Raw genomic sequence first — 16,033 nt, 5'->3', positions numbered from 1 at the left:
CCAATGAGGGAGGAGCGGCCGGTCCGTGGGCCAATAGGCGGTGGCGACAGTGCGGGGTGTGGTTGCCAGGGGGCGGGGTCCGGCTGCCGGCCAGACTTGCCACCCTAGCATCGGCGTCTCGGGGTCTGGTGGTGGGTGCCGCTGGTGAAGCGGCCGGCATGGAGGCGTCGCACTACGGGCTCGGACCCCGCGGGGACAGGTCAGAAAGGGATGGCGGTTGTATCCTATTGAGCGGGGCGGAGGGTTGAAGCGAGAAGGTGGAGGTCTTGTCCCGGAGCTCTGCTGGCAGAGGGTAGGGGCTCGCGTCGCATCCCGAGGGACTGAGGCGGCGGGAGGGAGCCCTCTGTCCCCAGTCCCAGGTGGATCACCCTTGTTAAAGGTGAAGACCAGAAGAGAAGGCTCTGCAGCCTGCACCATCAGCAGACTTTCTGTCCGGGTCCCCGCTTGCAAACTCTGGGAGTTTTCCTTACAAGCTCGCCGTGCCCCCTCTGGGCCTCAGATTTCCCTTACTTGGGATGCATTAGCACTGCTCGGCAAGCACTGCCTGGGAGTGTCATAACTGAGAGTGGTTGGACAAAGTGTCGGGGAGTCGAAGCGGAAGATTGTGGGTGATATTTAGTAATTTGCTCTAATGCCATTGCTTTTGGCAAGTAGTGCTGAATTCTGGAACGGAGTCTGAGGACTGAGAATGCAAAGTTCTTCTTTTTCTTCTGTTTTCCAGAAGTTGTCCCTCATTCAGGACTGTTTTATTTTCGAATACCCCTTGTTTGTGCTCCTTTTTCTCTGTTGTGCTCCCTCTTTCTGCCTCCGCCCGAAGAGCAAGAAATGATTTGAAATCTCAGCCTGTCTATTTTCTTGTTAGTTAGGTTCATGGAAAGTTAATGGAGAGTCGTGTGAAATTATTGACTCAAAACTTTGGCATTGTCTGAGAGAAGACGACTATATGCTTAGCTCTTTATTCCATTACCGTGGCAAGTTAAGATTTGGCACATAAGAGTTTAGTCTCATTTAAAGTAGCATGTGTGGGGCTGGGATTGTAGCTCAGTGGTAGAGCGCTTGCCCAGCACGAGTGAGGCACTGGGTTCCACTCTCTGCACTACATATAAATAACTAAAATAAAGGCCCATCAACAACTATAAAATTTAAAAAATAATAAACTAGCATATAAACAATTTTAAACCGTTTTTTTTTTTGAAAAGTCACACAGGAGAGGTTGGAGTATAGAACATCCATTTTCCCTTTTCATCAGGTTCTGTGTACTTTATAGCTACACTCGTGAAATTTCACCGTGCTTTTTTTTTACCCCAAGTTGAGAAAAAAAATTGATACTTACTAAGTGTAAGCATGGAACTGTAGGATAGGTAAAGTTGGTATTCACCTTTTCTGGTTGAGTTTAGATTATACTTGTTTAGGTGTGGGAACTCAAATATATATATATAAATATACATATATATCTTTATTCATTTATTATTTTTATGTGGTGCTGAGGATCCAACCCAGTACCTCATACATGCTGGGCAAGTACTCTACCACTGAGCCACAGCCCCTGGGAACTCAATTTTTAATCGAATGAATTTAAACAGCAGCAGTTTTCATGGACACCAAATGTTTGATATGACTCATGATTTTGGAGGGAAAATGGAATTGACTTTGTTATTGTGGCCATGAGGCAATTTTTAAAAATTTATTGGACCAGAAGCTTAAAGATATAATTAAAAATTTTTTTTTGTTCTCCCTTTTTTCTTCTCAAAGAAACCAGCTCTTTAATTTTTTAAGATTGACATCAAGGGAAATGTGTGACTCCCTGAATATTTCTCTTGCCCTAGGGTAATGTTAGTTACCTAGGTAAAGTTAAAGCAACTTATTTTTTCTTTTTTGGTACCAGGGATTGAACCCAGGGGCGCTTTACCATTGAGCTACATCCTCAACCTTTTCTATTTTTTGTTTTGAGACAGAGTCTCACTAAATTGCCAAGGTTGGATTTGAACTTGCAATCCTCCTGTCTCAGCCTTCCAAGCCACTGGGATTACAGGCCTGTGCCACTGCTCCTGGCATTTTTATCACTTTTTAACTCATTTGTTGCTAAGAAGGAGTGAATGTGTCTTGGGGTTTCCACGTCTGTTTATGTATTTAATGCTTGTTTTTATTTATTATTTTAGTTTTAGTTGTATTTATTTTTATGTGGTGCCAAAGATCTGATCCAGTGCCTCACATGTGCTAGGCAAGTGCTTTATCACTAAGCTACAACCCCAGCCCTATTTATTTAAGTTTTTGTTGTTGTTGTTTGTTTTTTTAGTTTTGTTTTGGTATTGGGAATTGAACCCAGAGGAGCTTTACCACTGAGCTACATCTCAATCCTTTTTTTTTTTTTTTTTTTTTGGTACAGGGATTGAACTCAGGAGTGTTTAACCAATGAGCCACATCCCCAGCCCTTTTAAAAATATTTAAAGATAGGGTCTTACTGAATTGCTAAGTGCCTCACAAAGTTGCTGAGACTGCCTATGAACTAGCAAATCCTCCTGCCTTAGCCTTCTGAGCTGCTGGGATTACAGGCGTGCGCCACTGTGCCCTGAGTCACCCTTTTAATTTTTTATTTTGAGACAGAGTCTTGCTAAATTGATGAGGCTGGCCTCGAACTTTTGATCCTTCTGGCTCAGTCTCCTGAGTCACTGGGATTACATATGTACATCACCATAACTGATTATTTTATTTATTTTTTTGTGGTGCTGGGGATTAAACCCTCTAGGGCCTTGTCAATGCAAGGCAAGCACTCTACCAACTGAGCTATCTCTCAGCCCGACACCACACCTGGTCCTTTAATGTTTTTGATTAAATACACTGATAGATATTTTAATATTAATACTTTTCCCTGGGAGGATAATTGACTTTTTAAGTTTCCTGTGAATTTTTTTTTCATTTGAATTATGTGACTATTTTACTACAAGGCAGATTTATTTACAATAAAGTAGAAACATTGTTAATGAACAAACTTCAACTGTTTTTTCTTATGTCTAAAATATGTAGTGAAAATTGGAGATAGGATTTGAAACTACACTCAGGACATTTGTTGAGGTGAGGCATTTTATAATATCAATTCCCTAGATACGATAGGGGTTATCTGGTGTTGGGACTTGAGCTCTCTCTGGCCTTTGTAAGTGATACGGAATTGAAGATGTGGTTTTCAGTGTGTTGTGACCTTGTGACCTAGAATTATCTAAGAAAGTCCTGGTCTGTGGTTTATCCATATGCCATAGTTTCTCTTTAGAAATATGAATAGTAGTTCTGACTGGAAATTATGCCAGTCTTGTTACTAACAATATCTAACATACATGTATTTCTACAAATTTGAAGGCCACACACAGCTCTAAAACGGAAAGAATAGTCCTTTTTAACAACTTTCTTCCAAGGTCTTTCTGTTCCAGTTAGGTTGATTCAGATAGTTTTTTTCCGATGGTTTTAACGTCTGGCTTCTCTTATTCTTTCCTATGGAAATTCTGCAGTTTTCCTGGCATTGGTACCCACTGAAAGAAAAAGCTAATGCTTGTTCTTACCAAAAGGGAAAGAATGCTTGAATTCCTCAGAGGAGCTGAAGCTGCCTTGCTTCACAGTATTTGAGGGTTTTAGGGTCTGAATAATTCCCTTAGTTCCCTGTTGAAGAGTGTCTCTGCAGTGGAATGAAGTCTTCTTTCAAACTAGAATTTCCTGTAGGCTGCTATTGCTCTTTCCTCTGAATCAGTTCACCAGGAATAAACTCCTTGTACTACTAAATACTAAATATCTTCTGCCTAGTCAGACATACTTGCTGTCAGTAATAATGAATGCCAAAAAAATTTCCTAGCCTGCTTAAAGGCTTGAATCTATGTGTGCCTGAGAGAGGGCATACTGTCCACACATAATCCATGTGTTGTCTTTATTTAATATTACTTTTTTGCCCGTGGTGATGGGAATTCAACCCAAAACTTTGTACTTACTGAGCACCTTTGAGCCATACCTCCTCCCTCTTTATTAACTCACTTTTTAGGAGTTGATTTTTTGGGGGGAGGTGTGGATAACTGAGATGGAACCCAGGGCCTCACACATGCCAAGCAAATGCTGTACCTCTGAGCCACATTCCCAGCCTGGTAGGAGACTTGTTAATGAAGATGTCATGTCTGTCCCTTTGCCATAGAATCTTCTGTGACAACATTAAGTGTTACTATTGTACCAGTCGCCATGATTTCTGAAAGAACTGTTCTGAACTGGAGGATGGTGGTACTTTTATTCTTTATAAGATGGCACCTGATGTTTTGCCACAAACATAAACAAAGCATTATGGTGAGGGGAGCACTGGAAGCTTTCACTATGTTTCTGAGTTCTCCTGTCAGCCTTTTGCCTTTCAGCAGTGGGATTCTGAGCAGGTTATCTACTTCTTTGGCCTGAATTTTCTCTTCTAGAAATGAGGGCTTCTTTGGATTCCTTCAGTGATTTATAATAAATTGATACAATAACAAATAGATATATTTAAACTGTACACAGTACAAATTTCAAAAGGTACAAAATGAAATTTAGTGAAAACTGATTCTTCTCATTATCTCCATGTCACCCACTATTGGTAGATTTCTTGGGGTCCCTGCAAAATACTTTTTTTTTTTTTTTTTGATGAGCGTTGCCTGGAATTGTACCCAGGGTCTTGCTTGAACTAAGCATGTATTTTACCACTGAGCTACACCAGAGCCAAATGATCTCTTAATATTTCTTTCCTACTCTTCAAATTTGATCATTTTGATTTTTAGAATACAACATATCATCTAAATTCTGATGTCTACTTTTTTAGAGTATGAGTTATAGTTGGCAAGTTTCGTTTCGTTTCTTTACTGTGACAATGTATAGAAAATAAAACTATAGTATAAAAATAAGATTTTTTTTTTTTCACACAGGCTTTTGAAAACTGAAATCAGTGCTTTTTAGCCTTGCAGAAAGAAACTTCAGTAAATCTAAAATTTGCCTTTGATTTGGGTTTTGGAATGAAAGAGGTTTAACAAAGGATAAATTGTTTTCATATTGTAACAGTGTATTTTGTTACAGTGATTTGATATGTCTGGAAAGCTCCAGGCAAAAGTAGGAAGGAGCATTTGATGGAAGTTCTTAAACTGGTAAACCAGTGTTGTTGTTGTTGTTGTTTTTGAGGGGGAGTGGTACATACTCTACCACTGAACTACATCCCCAGCCCTTTTTTATTTTTTTGCCTTTATTTTATTAGTTTATTTTTATGTGGTGCTAAGGATTGAACCCAGTGCCTCACATATGCTAGGCAAACACTTTGCCACTGAATTACAGCCCTGGCCCTTATTTTTTGAGACAAGAGTCTTGCTAAATTGCTGAGGCTAGCCTCCAATTTGCAATCCTTGTGCTTCAGCCTCTTGCAGTCTCTGGGCTTACAGGTATGCATTCAACTGCATTTTTTAGAAAGGGAAAAGTCTAGCAAGAGAAAAAATGATGAATATTAACAACTTATTTGTGTGACCTTTGTAATTTTCAGAGTATAGTCAGATATTTGATTTCTTGAACTTCATTATTCTGAAGAAAACAGGGCAGGAGCCATTAACTTAATCCCAGTGGCTTGGGTAGCTGAGGCAGGAGGATCACGAGTTCAAAGCCAGCCTCAGCAACTTAGCGAGACCCTAAGCAACTCAGTTAGGCCCTATGCAACTCAGGGAGACCCGGTCTCTAAATAAAATATAAAATAATGCTGGGGATGTGGCTCAGTAGTCAAGTGCCCTTGAGCTCAATCCCTGGTACCAAAAAAAAAAAAAAGGTTGTGATAGTGGGTGTGGTGGTGCGGGCCTATAGACCCAGCTGCTTGGGCTCAAGCCAATGTAATATAGGGAGACCCTGTCTCAAAAACAAGCCGAAATAGGGCATGGTGGCACATTCTTGTAATCCCAGCAACTCAGTAGGCTGAGGCATAAGGATCATAAGCCTCAGCAATTTAGAGAGGTCCTAATTTAGCAAGACCCTGTCTCAACATTGAAAATAAAGAGGGATGTGGAGTGTACAAATGAGTACTGATTTATCCAAAGAAAAGAAAATATTTATTTAGTTTGCCATGCTGGGGATGGAACCCTCGTTAGGTAAGCAGACACTGTACTGGGCTATGACAATATTAGGTATTGTCATGTAAAAGATCATTCTTCCATCTTTATACAAAAATAAATAAATAATGTTCCTGAAGAGAGAAAATATAACCCCCCCCCCTCCAGGAACAGAGAAACAGATAAAAGGTAGAATGGACTTAGGTTCTGAGTATTATCTATTTTTGGATCTACAAGAAATGAATGCATTTTGGTTCTAGTCATACATTTTAAATAACCTTTCTGTTTGGCTCACTCACAGGAATTCGTTTTGCATTTGCTGTGTGGGTCATGCAAAACCTAAAGGGGTTCACTGTAAAATAATTTTCCTTGCTCTGCTCTTTGGAGCTATAAGAATTCTTAAATTGGGTGCCAGCTTTTCCTTCTTCTTATTGCCTCCCTCTCCCTAGGCAATTTCTCTGCTTTCACTCTATCTTACTAAATGAGCCTCTTAGGAGATGGATTATTTTAATTCCCTAGCTTCAATTAAGTTAACTCCAGGGGCTGGGGATGTGGCTCAAGCGGTAGCACGCTCGCCTGGCATGCGTGCAGCCCGGGTTCGATCCCCAGCACCACATACCAACAAAGATGTTGTGTCCGCCGAGAACTAGAAAATAAATATTAAAAATTCTCTCTCTCTCACTCTCTCTTTAAAAAAAAAAAAAAAAAAAGTTAACTCCAGATTGTGTCAGTCTTTCAAGTAGAAGACAGCTGAGCATAGAATACTAACATTTCTCCTTGGTTGAGGAAGGATGGATTTCAAAGGAGTCTTTTTTGGCAGTACTGATTTGATTTATATGGATCTTTTCCCAGGAACAATGATTTGTTCTAGCCAGATGTGTCTCAGTATGTGAAAATATGGCCTTCCAGTATTGACATTTAGGATCTAGACAGGTTTACTTTATTTATAATCACAGCAGCTTGGGAGATTGAGGCAAGAGGACTGTGAGTTCAAAGCCAGTCTCAGCAACAGCAAGGTGCTAACTAAGCAACTCAGTGAGACCCTGTCTCTAAATAAAATACAAAATAGGGTGGGGGATGTTGCTTGGTGGTCGAGTGCCCCTGAGTTCAATCCCTGGTATCAAAAAGACAAAAAACAAAACAAAAAACCACTTTATTTGTGGGACTGCGGTTGTAGCTCAGTGGTAGAGTACTTGCCTAGCATGTGTGAGGCCTGGGTTCAATCCTCAGCACCACATAAAAATAAATAAATAAAATAAAGGTATTGTGTTCATCTACAACTAAAAAATTTTTAAAGAATACTTTATTTGTAGCTGTTGCTATTACCTAAAATGATTGTTAGTTTGAACATAAAATCTGATGCCCTTTTTCTCCTTTGGTGCTGCGGATGAACCCAGGACCTTATGCAGGCTAGGCCCTAAACTACACCCCTAGCCCTGCAAAGACCTCTTTGAAATCCATTCACTGGCTTAGAAATTCTGCTATCTAAGATTAGCAAATGAACTGGCGTTTTGAATTAAAAGATTCTTGACAAATTTATTAAAATACCATAGTAATGAAATCCCTGATTCTGCTGACCATTGAAAGCACGTATTATCAGTGGTGAGGTTTAGCACAGTGAGATGGAAAAGAGTAAGATTTGTGATCCTGTTCTGGCTCTTTCCATGATAAGCTGTGTGACCTTGGGCAAATTGTTTAGTTCCTGGGTTTGATACTTCATGTGCAAAATGGGTTATAGTAACTACTTTGTAGGGGTTTTTGTTTGTTTGTTTGTGTTTTTTTTTTTTTTTTTTTTTTGTACCAAAGATTGAACCCAGGGACTAACTAGTGAGCCACATCTCCAACCCTTTTTATTTTTTAGTTTGAGACAGGGTCTGATGAATTTGCTTAGGGTCTTGCTAAATTTCTGAGACTGGCTTTGATTTGTAATCCTCCTGCCTCAGCCTTCTTAGTTGCTTGGATTATAGGTATGTACCATCACACCCAAACCCAGAAGTTTTTTTTTTTTTAATATTTTATTAGTTATTGATGTACCTTTGTTTATTTATATGTGGTGCTGTGAATCAAACCCAGTGCCTCACACATAACTAGGCAAGTGCTCTACCACTGAGCTACCAACCCCAGCCCAATATACAGAATGTTTTGAAGGGTGATAATATCATAGTGAAGTCATGGTAGTGTTGTCAGTGAAGGTAAGGTTAAGGTAATACATTTCTTTGTAGTGTTAAAAGAATAACACTGGGAGTAGATGCATGCCTGTAACCCTAGCTACCCAGGAGAATGAAACAAGGAAATCCTAAATTTGAGGCCAGTCTGGTCAACTTAGTGAGACCCTGTTTTAAGTTTTTAAAAAAAAAATATATATATTTTTTAAAATATTTATTTATTTATTTATTTATTTTTTATTTTTCGGCAGACAACATCTTTGTTTGTATGTGGTGCTGAGGATCGAACCCGGGCCGCACACATGCCAGGCGAGCGCGCTACCGCTGAGCCACATCCCCAGCCCCTAAAAAAATTTTAAAAAGGATGTATGTAGCTGGTGGCGGAGTACTTGCCCAGCATGCAAAGTCCTGGGTTCAATCTCAGCATCATAAATAAATAAATAGTAATGTAAAGTAAAAATTTTATGTAATAGCAGCACTTACTGTTTGTTGAGTCCTTGCTATGGACAAATCTAATTTTTTTTTTTTGTAGTTGTAGATGGACAGAATACCTTTATTTTATTTGTTCGTTTATATATGGTGCTAAGGATCGAACTTGCCTAGCATATGTGAGGCACTGGGTTCGATCCTTAGCACCATAGGATCAAACCCAGCATGCCACTGAGCTATAGCCCCAGCCCAACAAATCTTATTTAATTCTTATAAAACCTATATTTTTAAAAAAAATGTTTATTTTTTAGTTGTAGTTGGGCACAACCTTTATTTTATTTTTCTTATGTGGTACTGAGGATTGAACCCAGGGCCTATCACGTGTAACCAATGATGAGCCACAACTCCAGCCCCACAATAACCTTATATTTAGTCCTCACAATAACCATATGAATTAGTGTCATTGTCTTTAGTTTTGTCAATAAGGAAACTTGAGTCTTCCCAAGTTTGTTGTTTTGGAAGCGGCTCTGACCACACAGCTGTGTTTCTCTAAATAGGGAATGCAACCTCTTAGTTTGAAGTAATGCATGCTAAGCCAGGGATCAGCAGATCTTTTCTGAAAAGGGCTACATAGTAAATATTTTCTGTTTTGTGGGCCATGCAGGCTCAGCCTTGCTACTGCAACACACATGCAGCTGTAGATAAAATATAAATGAATAAGATTGACTTTATTATTACTATTATTTATAAACACTGAAATTTGAATTGTATGTAATTTTTACATTTCAAAATATTATTTGTGTGAGACTTTTTTTAAACCTTCTAAAAATGTAGAAACCATTCTTAGTTGATAGACAATATAAAAAGAGGCAGCACGGCTCTTTTGGCCCATCGTTGTAGTTTGCAGCTTCTATGCTAAGTCACAAGATAAGAATGTTTTCTAAAAGAGTATTTTCTATATGGAAGGTCAGTTATTCATATTAAGAGGGTAGTGGGGGTTGTTTTTATATTAAAATGGAACCAGTTGCATTATGGAGTAGAATCCAAAATTTAATTTTTAATTTTTTTTTTTTTTTTTTGGTACTGAAGATTGAACCCAAAGGCACTTAACTACTGAGCCATGTCCCCAATTCATTTTATTTTTTATTTTAAGAAATGGTCTTGCTGAGGAATCTTCTTTCCTGCCTCTGCCTCTGGAATCACTGGGATTATAGATGTGCACCACCATACGTAGCCCAAAATTCAATTTTCAAGACAAAACATTGATTTTAAAGATGTGGAACGGGGTGTACCTCAGTGGTAGAGCAGCTCCTAGCCTTGCCATGTCCTGGTCTGTTTACTACTCCCATTTTCAGGGCCCCCCTCTCAGCACTGCCTTTTGCTCTTGCTTCTGGCCCCTAATGAGGCTTGAGGAGCATCATAAGCAACAAGCCATCAGTCAGGCTGAAATTATTCAAGATATGCAGCCACTGGAGCAAAAGTGTGGTCTGATCCATTTGGCAGGAAATGAGAAGGCTGTCCTAGGGACTTGCAGGCTGAAGCAGGAGGATCACAAGTTTGAGGCCAGCCTCAGCAATTTAGCAAAGTCCTGTCTTAAAACCATAGCCTAATAAGAGCACTTTTAATAATAGACTGGATTAACGGACATCTTTGAACTATTTTGATTGATCTTCGACTATTCCATGAGATAGGGGTACAAATTAATTCTCTTGATATGGCTATCCAGTTGTCCTAGTACCATGTAATTGAAAAGATTATTCTTAATCTATATTTTAAACTAAAGTGTTGTTGAACATCTTTATAATTTTAGTATCTCTCTATACTTTAGTACCTTCATTTTTTTTTTCCTTTTTATTTTTGGTTATCAGAGATTGAACTTGGGGGCACTTGCTGACTGAGCCACATCCCCAGCCCTATTTTGCATTTTATTTAGAGACAGGATGTCACTAAGTTGCTTATACCTTGCTATTGCTGAGGCTGGCTTTAAACCGGCAAACCTCCTGTCTCAGCCTCCCATGCTGCTAGGATTACAGGCATGCACCACCATGCCCTGCTTCTTTTGTTTTTTCCTTTTCTTTTTTAAAATATTTTTTTAGTTGTTGATAGACCTTTATTTATTTATACGTGGTTCTGATAATCGAACCTAGTGCCTCACACATGCCAGGCAAGTACGCTAACACTGAGCCCCAGCCCCAGCCCATTGTTTTTTCTTTATAATGTCCACAAAGTATTATTTTTTATAAACGTACCTTATGTTTGCCTGTTCAGAGACATTGAAATTATGTTGATTTCTCCCCCTGTGGAACATAGTGAAGTAATAACATCCTTGTCACACATGTCTTTATGTATTTGGGGTATGCAGAGTTTAAATTTCGATAGATGTTGCTAAATATCCCTTTCAAAAGGTTATTTAAACATTTTCTTCAGTAGATTATGAATGCCTGTTTTGAAGTGGAGCAGTTACCATCCATTCTTATTGCTCAGTCTATTGAAAATGCATAGTGAGTACACAGTAGGCACTCAAATATTGAAAGGCAGTAAATTAGATGGTAAAACTGAGGGGCCATTTGCAATATGGATCAGAGGCAATCTAAACTGATCTGCAAAAAGGATTCCAAATGGACATTAAAAGCTTGGCCAGATAAAAAATTTAAAGTCAATTAATGCAGAATTCAACAACTTATAGCCAATTTACATATGAAAACAAGTACCAAGGTAATCAATTCTGGTGTTTTTTATTTTATTTTATTGGTCATTCTTGTGTTCTTGGTGGATGAAACCAAGCATATTTTTGAGACCAAGATTTTGGGGGAGGGGTACCAGGGGTTGAACTCAGGGGCACTTGCCCACTGAGCCACACCCCAGCCCTGTTTGTATTTTATTTAGAGACAGGATCTCACTGAGTTGCTTAGTGCCTCACCATTGCTGTGGCTGGCTTTGAACTCATGATCCTCCTGCTTCAGCCTCCAGAGCCACTGGGATTACATGTGTGCGCCACTGTGCCTGGCAAAACCAAGATTTTTAAAATTTTTTAAAATATTTTGGACACAATAGATGTGTTATTTATTTATTTTTATGTGGTGCTGAGGATCGAACCCAGTGCCTCACAGATGCGAGACAAGTGCTCTACCAAGATTTTGACTGGCAATTATGATGGAGAATTGCCACAAAAACTTTATCAAAAATCTATAATAAGTGAAATTTTGTTTGATAGTTGCTGAGTTCAAGATTCTGGTTAGCAAAATATTCCATGAATAATGGCAATATGTACCACCTTGGAGATACTAAGGTTATAGCATTTGGCTCTTGGTGTGTGACTTGATAAAGTAATTAGCATTATTATAAGTTCAAATTTAATAGTGTGTTCAAAAATCACTCTTGCCAGCTTTACTGATGAAGTATCATAATCCCAGGCTGACTTATCTTGGCAAACAAAACAAAGTTTGTTATATAGCTGATACTACAGTAGGGTTTGAAAACATTGCCCCGGTTATGCCTTTAACTGGGGGAGGAAACCAAGGAACAGAACAGAATCCTCTGTCACCTCAATAACTGGCTTCATTGCACCCTTAGACATGCACTTTTCTAATGGTCAACTATGTAATGTGCATAGCTAATAGGACAGGTATTATCATAGTAAATCTAAAAAGAGTTCACCTTAGGTTTAAAACAAAGTTTTCAGGGCTGGGATTGTAGCTTAGTGGTTGAGCGCTTGCCTCACATGCGTGAGGCACTGGGCTCCATTCTCAGCACAACATAAAATAAATAAAACAAAGATATTGTGTCCATCATCTACAACTAAAAGTCAAATTAAAAAAAAAACCAAAGTTTTCATTTTCTATTTAAAAAAATATTTTTTGATCTCTCACACATAAATAACAATAATTTTAGGCTTGTGACATACCTTATTAAAATTGTTTCTTATAATTAGGCAGGGTAGTCAGGGAATCCATCCTGATTGGGAATTTGAAAACTTTGTGATAAACTTTATGACATTCCTACTCTCATTTTATCATTCTTATTATTTTCCACAGCCCTATAGGTTAAAAATGAGGATAGTAATATCTAATTTTTACCTACTTTGCAAAGTCACAGCAAGGAATGTAAGGCATAAGTAGGAAGAAATTTCTTTCATGTAATTTTTTTTTTTTTTTTTGGCACCCGGGGTGCTTAATCACTGAGCTGTATCCCAGCTCCCCCCTTTCAAAATTTTATTTATTTACTTTTTTTGGTACCAGGGACTCAACCACTGAACCACATCCCCATCCTTATTTTTTATTTTATTTAGAGATAGGGTCTCACTGAGTTGCTTAGTGCCTCACCATTGCTGAGGCTGGCTTTGAACTCATGATCCTCCTTTCTTAGCCTCCCAAGCTACAGCCTCCCAACTGCTGGGATTATAGGCATGTGCCACTGTGTCTTGGCCCGTACATTTTTTTTAATATTTATTTTTAGTTTTAGGTGGACACAATATCTTTATTTTACATTTATGTGGTGCTGAGGATCAAACCCAGTGCCTCGTGCAGCTAGGCGAGCACTCTACTGCTGAGCCACAACCCCAGCCCAGATTGTTGTTATTTTATATTAGTATACCACTTTATTTTTATTTTTTAGTTGTCAGTGGACTTTTATTTTATTTATTTATATGCAGTGCTGAGACTCAAACCCAGTGCCTCATACATGCTAGGCAAGTGCTCTCCCACTGAGCCACCAGCCCCCACCACTTTATTTTGACACATTTTTAAAAAATTTTTATTAATGGTAGGACTATTTTGAGCATCGACTACAACTTTCACTCTTGTATAGCACGTAGACAAGATAGGGATTCAGAAAATCTAATGAGTGCTTTCTGTTTGCCAGCTACTATTTGAACCATCTTATATTTATTTATTTTTACTATTTTTTAAAATATTTGTTTTTTAGTTGTAGTGTATCGAAGTGGGGCCTCACATGCTCTAGGTGAGCGCTCTACAGCTGAGCCACAATCCCAGCCCCTTATATTTATTTATTAGCTTGTTTCAGTTTGTTGTGGTGATTGTAAGCGCATGGCAACCAAATGACAGAGGCAGGAGATTGTAAGCAAACCTCAGATCAGCAAGCTTTCCTTTATTCTTCAGTGAAGTCAATCAGGCATGAAAGGGCTCATTTTCTGGGTATAGGAAATGGCCCCCAGAAGGAGTTTGGGTTTCATCGTTTTCAATGAGGGTGACTTAATCATGGAGACTGTGGACATTCAATTTGAACAGTCAGGGACCTAATTGTGCAGATTAAAATTTTAACTTGTAAGTTCAACTTGTCACTGGAAAAAGCTCACAACTTAATGGTCACTGATTATCTCTGGGAGCCATTGTTACCTAGAGCTTCACTATTTGCTTTTCTCCTTCCAGGACTCATCTACATTGGGAAAGGGTAAAAGTCCAGGGCCCAGCATTTCTGTGTTTGCTTCCTTCCTACAGGACCCATTGTGGTTGGGAAAGGGTGAATGTTTGCTTTTGGTGGAGATGCTGGGGATGGCTTTTTCCCTCAGGGCTCATTTTTACTGTTCGGTTAATTTCCCTCCCTCCTTCCAAGCCACACTATCCCTCATTTTTCTTGAGGAGCTGACTTGTAGAATATTATTTTTCATAACCCTTCAGTGATGGTACTAGAAATGGAACCCAGAGCTTGGAGCATGTTAGACAAGCTCTCCACCACATACCCAGCTCTTGTTTGAATCCTATGTAGCCATGTGAAGGGAGTATTATTATCCTCATATTATGTGTGAGAAGCTGAGGCAGGCAGAGAGGTTCAGTAATTTGTCCAAGCTCATGTACGTAGAGGAGCCATGATCAGAAGAGTCCAAAACCTGTCCTTGTATTTTTTCCTTTTTATAGTTGATTGACTTTCCATTTTCTTATATGTTTTATGAGATCATAATTATCATCCTTGTTGTTAGGGAAGGAAAATGAAGAAAAGTGAAATTGCTTGCCTAGGTTATCTGCATGCCCTTTTAGATATATTTACTAGGGCCTTAAAGTTTGTGCTGTTGACAAAGGTCCTGTGGAAAATAAAAACAACCTGATTTTCCTGGACTTTAGGTAACATGGCTATTCAGCAGTGACTGGTTTTGCTGTGATTAAGATGGCAAATTATAAGTTTAAGTAGATTGTTTTTGTCTTCTCAACTTACTTATCTGTCAACTTAATTGTTTTTTTTTTTTTTTAACAGTAAGAAAACAATTCACGGGCTGGGGATACGGCTCAAGCGGTAGCGTGCTCGCCTGGCATGCGTGCGGCCCGGGTTCGATCCTCTGCACCACATACAAACAAAGATGTTGTGTCCGCAGAAAACTAAAAAATAAATATTAAAAAAAAAATCTCTCTCTCCCCCTCTCGCTCTCTCTTTAAAAAAAAAAAAAGGAAAACAATTCACAAGGAAGCTTTTGTTATTTAAAAATAGAGTTAAGGCAGCAGGAAACAAGCATGGTTATTTATTCACTCTGCAATATAGAGAGAAGTTGTTCCTGTTTGTGTTTCTATGTCAGCTCCAGAAGAATCCTTCCATGTGTGGTGAGCTTTGTGTTCAACTTCAGTTGTTGACTTTTCATGGACTTGAAAATTTCAGCTGAAGGATTCTATGTCATATATTTCAGACTTGAAATTCACTTCCTCATTGACATTTTGTTGTATGATTTCCCATAGGAAGGTATGAAAATTGGAATGACATTGGTGATTGAAAGAATTATCAAAGGAAGCCCTAAGAAACAGACCAGAAAATATATTTGATTCTCTTTGTTGTTAGTGATGTTCCGAATTCCTCTAGGGCTCTGTGTAGGGTGGTGCATTGGCACAGCAACAGGTGAGAGTACTTCCCCTTTCTCTTTACATTGCCTTTTCTGGTCTTTTGGATTCATCTGCATACTTTTTTCAGTTCACTCACAGTCACATTTTTAAATGTTTGTCATAAACATAATTTTTTCCCCTGGTACTTGGGATTGAACCCAGGGGTGTTCAACCACAGAGCCACATCCCAGCCCTTTTTACTGTTTATTTTGAGTCCCGTCTTGCTAAATTGCTTAGGGCCTTGCTAAATTGCTAGGCTGGCTTTGAATTTGCCATCCTCCTGCTTCAGCCTCAAGCTGCTGGGATTATAGGCGTGGGCCACCTCACCTGGCTACCAATAGATTGACTTTGCCTTTTCTTAAATTTACTATAAGTGAAACTATATAGTCTATACTCTTGTGTTATCCTGTTTTCCATTCAGCATAATATTTTAAAAAATATTTATTTAGTTGTAGATGAACACATAGTATCTTTATTTTTATGTGGTGCTGAGGATCAAACCTAGTGCCTCACACATGCAAGGCAAGTACTTTACCACTGAGCTACA

At 38.8% G+C, this 16,033-nt stretch overlaps 1 protein-coding gene across 3 annotated transcripts in view; it reads left to right on the top strand.

The window, feature by feature from the left end:
- The first annotated feature begins 45 nt into the window (after positions 1-45).
- The window catches only part of Tulp3 (TUB like protein 3), a 61,226-nt gene continuing 45,238 nt past the window's right edge, over positions 46-16,033 (top strand). For all 3 annotated transcript variants that reach the window (XM_040281105.2, XM_013362284.4, XM_005334000.5), the window contains exon 1: positions 46-199. In XM_040281105.2, coding sequence (XP_040137039.1) covers positions 159-199 — 41 coding nt within the window. In that variant the 5' untranslated portion in view covers positions 46-158. The remainder of the gene's footprint in view (positions 200-16,033) is intronic.

Source organism: Ictidomys tridecemlineatus, chromosome 6, assembly GCF_052094955.1.
Source record: "Ictidomys tridecemlineatus isolate mIctTri1 chromosome 6, mIctTri1.hap1, whole genome shotgun sequence".
In the NCBI taxonomy this organism is placed as follows: domain Eukaryota; kingdom Metazoa; phylum Chordata; class Mammalia; order Rodentia; family Sciuridae; genus Ictidomys; species Ictidomys tridecemlineatus.
The sequence above is the reverse complement of the archived record's forward strand: the minus strand, read 5'-3'. Positions and strand labels throughout refer to the sequence as shown.